Here is a 9,748-nt window from a genome sequence, read left to right as displayed (position 1 = left end):
GCCGTGTCTTTTTAATAGTCGCTTGCTCCTTTGGTGGTCGTTCCGTCAGCCAGCCAGTCAGCCAGTCAGCCAGCCAGCCAGTCAGCCAGGCTCAGCGCTGGACTTGTGGGTATTACAATCTGGATATCATTGTTGTTGAAGAGAGGAGGAGGGAGGAGAAGGGGGTGAATAGTGGGCGGTGTTTAGTCTTGATTGACAGTTTATGTAATGAGCAGCGCAGCGCGAGTCTATAAATTGGGGGAGACGTCACTCCAAGTGTTCATTCACGAGTAATAAGACGAATGGTGAGCGGAGATCCACGAGCGCAGCGCAAAAGTTAAGCACCAAAACAAGTCAATGGTGTGGCATCGTCCTACACGCTCACACACCGACGCTCACAACCACTGAGGAGTGCTGTACTGTCCTACTGTGGAGAGCGTGGAAGACAGCAGCCCGAGCACAAAGAGAGAGAGAGGTACCGATATTGGATTTTGATGTTAAACCTTCATCTCTGTGGATAACCTGGGGATTCTAAAACGGTTCCTTTGGCAGTTTGGAACATCCCACACGGATTCTAAAAACGGAAAAACAACGAAGTGGAACTCGAGGAAGGATTTATATTTTATCTTTTCTTTTTTATATCCTTTTTGTACCCCCCCCCAACACTTTGGAATAGGGGGCTTTGGAATAAAGGGGATATATTGGCGGGTGACGCGGCTGCCCAGGACAAGCGAGAAGGATGGCAGCTTGGTTCACGTTTATCATCGCATTCAGCACCACGATACTGACACAGGTAAAGAGGAATCCGCTAGATACCCCGCAGGAGAATGATCACTCAAAGTAGCCAATTCCAAGCAAAGGGTCTTTTGACTTTACCGTGTGCGTAATGGTGTTTTAAAACCATCTCTTCTCTTCTTTTTAGGTATTTGGATCCGGGGTTTTTGAGCTCGATCTACATGAATTTACAAACAGCAAAGGATTTCTGGCGAATGGCAACTCTTGTAGGCTCAACTGTAGAACTTTCTTTCGAGTCTGTCTAAAAAACTACCAGGCAGTAGTGTCGCCAGGTGACTGTATCTTTGGGAGTGCCGTGACACCGGTCCTGGGGACCAACTCTTTTAGCGTGAAGAACGGAGGCACTTTTAGCAGACCCATCCGACTGCCTTTCAACTTTGGATGGCCGGTAAGACAGATAGCCTAGGTCTGGTCCACATTATTAGTTTAATGTATGCCATGCCAAGGTCAATGTGTTGTTGTGCAGGCGGGCGGGCGTGCAGGAGAGTTGTGATTGGTTTGGAGAGAGAGCGCACCAGATATTGGTGATGACATAAACCATCCCCGTAGCCTAATGTAAGAGCCATGTATTTAGAGAGTTAGAACACGGAGGTTTCTGCATTATGATGTATTTACATGACACTACAACATTCTATAACATTCGATAATCCATCATTAGGTAATGCTGCAGGCCTTTATATATCAGCAGATTGTGGATTGACACACGACGTTGTTTATTTCAAAATGCACCACACCACTTTAGGTTTTGGGCTCCCTAGTGGCGCAGCGGGTCTAAGGCACTGTATCTCAGTGCTAGAGGCGTCACTACAGACCCTGGTTTGATTCCAGGCTGTATCACAACCGGCCGTGATTGGGAGTCCCATAGGGCGGCGCACAATTGGCCGGGGTAGGCCGTCATTGTAAATACGAATTTGTTCTTAACTGACTTGCCTAGTTAAGTAAAGGTAAAATATTGTTGTTGTTTTTTTAAATAAAGTTTACTAGGCCTATATCACCTTTGCCTCCGTATGACATACATTTTAGAATCCTAAATGATATAGCCATTCATAAACAGACCTACAGTTAGTTGAGTGAAAGTACCCACTGGGCACAGACGTCAGTCAATTCGACGTCTATTCCACGTTGTTTCAACGTAATATCATTTCAGTGACGTGGAAACAACGTTGACTAAACCAGTGTGTATTTAAATTGCGCTCCATTTAAAGTGTGATTATGCATATCGTTAGACATTTTTTTATATTGCCTTTTATGAAATGTGTTTTATATAATATTTCTAACGCCTGAATGCGTTGTGCTCTTAGGGATCGTTTTCAATGATAATTGAAGCCTGGTATTCACCTTCAGCGGATCTACCTGTAGGTAAGTCGATCTATTCAACGCCACAAGAGGGTACCCTTTATGCACATTTCACCAATAGGTCCCCGTTAACTAACGCACCTTTTAATAAACACCTAAAAAGGTCAAACCTTATCAATAATCAGTATCTTCTCACTATTATAGATTCATTGCCTCCCAATAGTTAATTTGTTCCCTTTACTCAGCCTTTGTTGCTCAGCTGCAAAACACCTTTTTCATTCTTGTGCTCCAACACAATGTGACTTCCTGCGGTGTATTTCTGGCGTGGGAACGAGTTGAGGGCTTTGGTGAGAACACACAGAGGCTGTATGTGACTACATCTTCCTGTATTTAACACCTAGCTCTGTTCCGCCCATTGGAAGTGGCCTGGGAAGGTTTTCGCTGACAGAAAGGAAGAGGACATTTCAATCTGAGTTTATTCTCCATCTGAACCATTATGGTTGTTATTATGTGAGTCGATAAGAAGCCATCTGTGTAAGGCCGGGCTGCTTGGCAGGCAGTCGGCCCGACACATATTTAAATCAGGCCCAGGGAAAGGGGCATACATGATATTTCACATGGAATAGGATATTTCAATCATATGATATGAGATATGACACAAGATAAAATATTCAATGTTAGAACAATGGACGATAGAGAATACCATAACAGGTGTCCTTAGACCATGTTAATTATTTATATGGCCGAATGGAACATGTTTGCAATGCAGACTACTACATGTTTCTAACATGTCTGTAATAAAACTGACCGACAGCAACCACAACCGTACCTTATGTATCTAGTCTTCTCTCTCTAAACCCCTTGTCTTTTCTCTCTGTCTCTCTCTGTCTCTCTCTGTCTCTCTGTCTCTCTGTCTCTGTTTCTCTCTGTCTCTCTCGCTCTCTCTCTCTCTCTAATCTCTCTCTCTCTCTCTCACGCCTCTCTCTCTCTCTCTCTCTGGATCTATTGTTTTCTCTCTGTCCTTCCCTTGCAGACACCAGCAACCCAGAGATGTTGATTAGTTTCTTTGCCATCCAGAGACAGCTGGGTGTAGGGGCCGCCTGGTCTCAGAACATTGAGAGCGGCCGACAGACGGAGTTAAGGTATTCTTACCGCTTCATCTGCAATGACAATTACTACGGAGAAAGTTGTTCCAAAATATGCACGCCAAGGGACGACCGTTTTGGCCACTACACCTGCGACCGGGATGGCCAGTTGTCCTGTCTGCCCGGCTGGAAGGGGGAATACTGCGAAGAACGTAAGCAAACCGAGACAAACCAACCGTTACCGAACCACACGGAACCACACGGAACCACAACTCAACCCCCACTGACCTATCAGAGATAACTGGGGATTGTTTGACTGATTGATTGATTGATTGATTGATTGTCTCCATCCATGTCACACATGTCTTTTACCAATATGTTGGATATACAATCACCATGTCTTCAATGATTACGTTTTTATTCTAGCATGCTTGGTAGGCCTATAGTTTTATTCTAGCATGCTTGGTAGGCCTATAGTTTTATTCTAGCATGCTTGGTAGGCCTATAGTTTTATTCTAGCATGCTTGGTAGGCCTATAGTTTTATTCTAGCATGCTTGGTAGGCCTATAGTTTTATTCTAGCATGCTTGGTAGGCCTATAGTTTTATTCTAGCATGCTTGGTAGGCCTATAGTTTTATTCTAGCATGCTTGGTAGGCCTATAGTTTTATTCTAGCATGCTTGGTAGGCCTATAGTTTTATTCTAGCATGCTTGGTAGGCCTATAGTTTTTTATGAACTTTGGCTGCTCTGTTTCTTCAACAAGTTTTTAGAGCTTGAGGTGTTGGTACATCGTTTTTCAGTGAGCGAGTGAAAGGAATAGGTGTAGCTTCCTTGTATATCGGTAGTCTGTGACCTCTGCTAAGAGGTTTGGTTCTTAAATGTGAGACGAGGTAGTTCACTTACCCTGCAACTGTAGGGTCACTGGTTCAAGCTTGCTTTGATTGTTCCTCCTCAATCGCTGCGTTGGTGGCAGCAGCGAGATGACACCACAGCTTATCACGTTTTTGTTGAAATCTTGTCCTGATGCATTTGGGGCTGGCGAGAGAGACACAGATAGATAGATAGATAGATGAGAGAGAGAGAGAGAGAGAGAGAGAGAGAGAGAGACTGTTTTTTTTTGCACGTAAAAAGGGCCACAGAAATAGCAGTGTGAATATGAGAACATTGTTGCCATGCAACATTGGTTGAGGAGGTTATATCTGAGAGCTACAGAAGGTGAGAATTCAGCTTGTTATATTAGTAGGACTACTTGTACGGAAGTTGTATTTCTGTGTTTAGGCCCTATAGGGTAAAAAGAGATGTCTGTTTCTGTTAGAGAAGGCCGACTGCACTGAGCATGTGGACAAGAAAAGTAGTTGAGCTAAAACCCACAATATGCCTAATCACAGTGTTAGTTCACTACGACCACAACAACAAAAAAGAATCTGTTCTCTCTGTTTTGGACCAGAAGTGAATGAACTCCTACTACAAGGAGAACAGCCAATTGGCAGTAGGACTCATACTCATTACTAGTCAAGAGGTTGATATGTTGTGGCTCTTTCACCAAAACAAATGACTCAAAGATTGCAGAGAAAACATTGTAAAAAAATCATTGTTACCATGTGCCAGAGTCAGTTAGTAAGTGCAGTGTGACAAGGGATCTGTCATCTTCTATTCTGACTGTGGCACCAATTCCTGATCAGGGGCTTCGATCACGTTACGTATCCATCTATTGTCGTAGTATAGAAAGATCTCTCTCTCTCTCTCTCTGTCTCTCTCTCTCTCTCTCTCTCTCTCTCTCTCTCTCTCTCTCTCTCTCTCTCTCTCTCTCTCTGTCTCTCTCTGTCTCTCTGCTCTCTGCTCTCTCTGCTCTCTCTTCTCTCTGCTCTCTCTCTCTTCTCTCTCTCTGCTCTCTCTCTCTCTGCTCTCTCTGCTGCACGGACTAACCTCCTGCTTATCGCCTGTCTGCTATTGGGCTTCTGTTCAGGACTATCCAACCAGAATCAGTGATACACACACACAGATATGGGGCCTTGTAGACCACAACACAAACACAGATAGGAGTCTGATAGACCACAACACAAACAGAGATAGGAGTCTGATAGACCACAACACAAACACAGATAGGAGTCTGATAGACCACAACACAAACACAGATATGGGGCCTTAGAGACCACAACACACACACAGATAGGAGTCTGACAGACCACAACACAAACAAGCCGTAAATGACCCGGCTTACTCTTGGCCTGTAGCAGTTGGGTGGTGTGACAGGTTCAGTTTGAGCTTGTGTCTGTCCTGTGTACAATCACTGTTGCTGAAGTGAAGCGATTTGATGAAAAGGGAGGTATGCTATTAAAGCTTTTACAATGTAGCCTATAATGCCACTAATGGTTTCATTCTGGCTTCGTATAGCAGATGTGAGCTCGTAGTTCATTGTAGTAGTGGTGGTGGTGTGTGTGTGTGTGTGGGGGGGGGGGTTATGATTGAGACCAATGTTTTAGTGAAATAATATTGAATGATGTAGAGCCTAGAGCCTAAGATAGAATCTGAACATTGTGGTTTCATAAATCCATAATTCATATCAGTAGCCTGTAAAATTGCAGCTAATTTGATGCACATGAGATACTGTGTTATGATGGCATAGCTTGCGTATAATGTCTACTGTATGAATGATGTTTGAGACACTATAACTAACCCCTATAACCTACACTATAATTAACCCCTATAACCTACACTATAATTAACCCCTATAAACTACACTATAACTAAGCACTATATAATATACACTATAACTAACCCCTATAACCTACACTATAATTAACCCCTATAACCTACACTATAACTAACCACTATAACCTACACTATAATTAACCATTATAACCTACACTATAATTAACCCCTATAACCTACACTATAACTAACCCCTACACTATAACTAACCACTATAACCTACACTATAACTAACCCCTATAACCTACACTATAATTAACCCCTATAACCTACACTATAACTAACCACTATAACCTACACTATAATTAACCTCTATAACCTACACTATAACTAACCCCTATAACCTACACTATAATTAACCCCTATAACCTACACTATAACTAACCACTATAACCTACACTATAATTAACCCCTATAACCTACACTATAATTAACCCCTATAACCTACACTATAACTAACCCCGTATAACCTACAATATAATTAACCACTATATAATATACACTATAATTAACCCCTATAACCTAAACTATAACTAACCACTATAACCTACACTATAACTAACCCCTATAACCTACACTATAACTAACCCCTATAACCTACACTATAACTAACCCCTATAACCTACACTATAACTAACCCCTATAACCTAAACTATAACTAACCCCTACAATCTACACTAACCCATGTAACCTACACTATAACTAACCCCTGTAATCTACACTATAATTTACCCCTATAACCTACACCATAACTAGCCCCTGTAATCTACACTATAACTAACCCCTATAACCTACACTATAATTAACCCCTATAACCTACACTATAACTAACCACTATAACCTACACTATAACTAACCACTATAACCTAAACTATAACTAACCACTATAACCTACACTATAACTAACCACTATAACCTACACTATAACTAACCACTATAACCTACACTATAACTAACCACTATAACCTACACTATAACTAACCCCTATAACCTACACTATAACTAACCCCTATAACTTAAACTATAACTAACCACTATAACCTACACTATAACTAACCACTATAACCTACACTATAACTAACCCCTATAACCTACACTATAACTAACCCCTACACTATAACTAACCCCTATAACCTACACTATAATTAACCCCTATAACTTACACTATAACTAACCCCTACACTATAACTAACCACTATAACCTACACTATAACTAACCCCTATAACCTACACTATAATTAACCCCTATAACCTACACTATAACTAACCCCTATAACCTAAACTATAACTAACCACTATAACCTACACTATAACTAACCCCTATAACCTACACTATAACTAACCACTATAACCTACACTATAACTAACCACTATAACCTACACTATAACTAACCCCTATAACCTACACTATAACTAACCCCAAAAACCTACACTATAACTAACCCCTATAACCTCCACTATAACTAACCCCTATAACCTAAACTATAACTAACCCCTACAATCTACACTAACCCATGTAACCTACACTATAACTAACCCCTGTAATCTACACTATAATTTACCCCTATAACCTACACCATAACTAGCCCCTGTAATCTACACTATAACTAACCCCTATAACCTACACTATAATTAACCCCTATAACCTACACTATAACTAACCACTATAACCTACACTATAACTAACCACTATAACCTAAACTATAACTAACCACTATAACCTACACTATAACTAACCACTATAACCTACACTATAACTAACCACTATAACCTACACTATAACTAACCACTATAACCTACACTATAACTAACCCCTATAACCTACACTATAACTAACCCCTATAACTTAAACTATAACTAACCACTATAACCTACACTATAACTAACCACAACCTACACTATAACTAACCCCTATAACCTACACTATAACTAACCCCTATAACCTACACTATAACTAACCCCTACACTATAACTAACCCCTATAACCTACACTATAATTAACCCCTATAACTTACACTATAACTAACCCCTACACTATAACTAACCACTATAACCTACACTATAACTAACCCCTATAACCTACACTATAATTAACCCCTATAACCTACACTATAACTAACCCCTATAACCTACACTATAACTAACCACTATAACCTACACTATAACTAACCCCTATAACCTACACTATAACTAACCACTATAACCTAAACTATAACTAACCCCTATAACCTACACTATAACTAACCCCTATAACCTACACTATAACTAACCCCTATAACCTACACTATAACTAACCACTATAACCTACACTATAATTAACCCCTATAACCTACACTATAACTAACCACTATAACCAACACTATAACTAACCACTATAACCTACACTATAACTAACCACTATAACCTACACTATAACTAACCGCTATAACCTACACTATAACTAACCCCTGGATATCTGCTGATCTCTGTGTCTTACAGCCATCTGCCTGGTGGGTTGCAGTGAAGGGAATGGAAACTGCTCCAGACCTGGCGAGTGTGTGTAAGTAATACTGAAATTATGAAAAATGTGTAAGGACACCGGAACGTGTGTGTGTGTGTGTGTGTGTGTGTGTGTGTGTGTGTGTGTGTGTGTGTGTGTGTGTGTGTGTGTGTGTGTGTGTGTGTGTGTGTGTGCTGATATTTCTCCAAGATGCTCCAATATTCCATGTGATGTCACCAGTGGGATCTAATCTACCGTCGCTCTCTATAACTCTAAAACAGTCTTTCTCCTTCCTCTCACTCACTTTCTGTAAGAAACACCTCTTAATCCTATTTCTCTCCCTTCCACACACAATTCTCTCTATCTCCCTCTTACTCTCTTTTTTCCCTCTATCCCCCTTACTCTCTATCTCCCTCTATCCCCCTTACTCTCTATCTCCCTCTCTTCCCCTTACTCTCTATCTCCCTCTATCCCTCTTACTCTTTATCTCCCTCTGTCCCCCATACTCTCTATCTGTCTCTCTCTCTTTCTCTGTCTGTCTCTCTGTATCTGTCTCTCTCTGTCTCTGTCTCTGTATCTGTCTCTCTCTGTATCTGTCTCTCTCTCTCTCGCTCTCTCTCTCTCTCTCTCTCTCTCTCTCTCTCTCTCTCTCTCTCTCTCTCTCTCTCTCTCTCTCTCTCCCATCCTGCTGAAGTAGCAACTCATCCCTGTTGTTGGGAACATGAGAAAAGAGAGAGCCATTTGAAATAGATGTGTTGTTTACAGGACCTAAAGTCTTTGTGACTACAGTGACACAGTTTCTCTGTTTGTGGATATAGTATAGTAATTACCAGAATGGGTTTGTGTGGAAATTCATTGTATAGTTTGGTACTGTGGACTGTGTGGTTATTAAATGATGGTCAAGACGTTATGGTCAGTCGGTCTATGCATTCGAAAAAAGTATGAAACAAAAAAAAGTAAGAATTGACTCTCTCTGGATATTTTTATACAGGGGTTTTTCTGCGTTAAGGGATAAGTTGGTCCGTGTTGTTATAAAACTATTAGTCTGGTTGTCTGCTAAATGTTTTACAACATGGTTAGTTGTAGCTGTTCTTAATCACTCAACCAATCAATAAATTCATCACACCGTTAGTCAATCAATGATGTATAGATAAAGGTGTGGTATTGCTGAAGAAACGTTTAACCTGAATTACACTTCCTGTGTCTCCAGGTGCAGAGAAGGTTGGCAGGGTTTATTCTGTGATGAGTGTAAGAAGTACCCAGCTTGTAAGCATGGCACCTGCCAACAGCCTTGGCAGTGTAACTGTAAGGAAGGCTGGGGAGGGCTCTTCTGTGACCAGGGTAAGAACACATCTTCATCATCATCACCATCACCACCACCATTGTAGTTGCACGGAAAAAG

The 9,748-nt window shown here is 41.1% G+C and overlaps 1 protein-coding gene across 1 annotated transcript in view; it reads left to right on the top strand.

The window, feature by feature from the left end:
* Positions 1-251: 251 nt before the first annotated feature.
* dll4 (delta-like 4 (Drosophila)) overlaps positions 252-9,748 on the top strand; it is a 20,828-nt gene continuing 11,331 nt past the window's right edge. Inside the window, exons 1-7 of the mRNA XM_014206129.2 lie at positions 252-454; positions 656-772; positions 902-1,162; positions 2,076-2,133; positions 3,104-3,367; positions 8,346-8,406; positions 9,557-9,687. Coding sequence (XP_014061604.1) covers positions 719-772; positions 902-1,162; positions 2,076-2,133; positions 3,104-3,367; positions 8,346-8,406; positions 9,557-9,687 — 829 coding nt within the window. The 5' untranslated portion in view covers positions 252-454; positions 656-718. The remainder of the gene's footprint in view (positions 455-655; positions 773-901; positions 1,163-2,075; positions 2,134-3,103; positions 3,368-8,345; positions 8,407-9,556; positions 9,688-9,748) is intronic.

The sequence above is a fragment of the Salmo salar genome, chromosome ssa06 (genome assembly GCF_905237065.1).
Source record: "Salmo salar chromosome ssa06, Ssal_v3.1, whole genome shotgun sequence".
NCBI lineage: Eukaryota > Metazoa > Chordata > Actinopteri > Salmoniformes > Salmonidae > Salmo > Salmo salar.
This window is presented reverse-complemented; position numbering and strand designations above follow the sequence as displayed.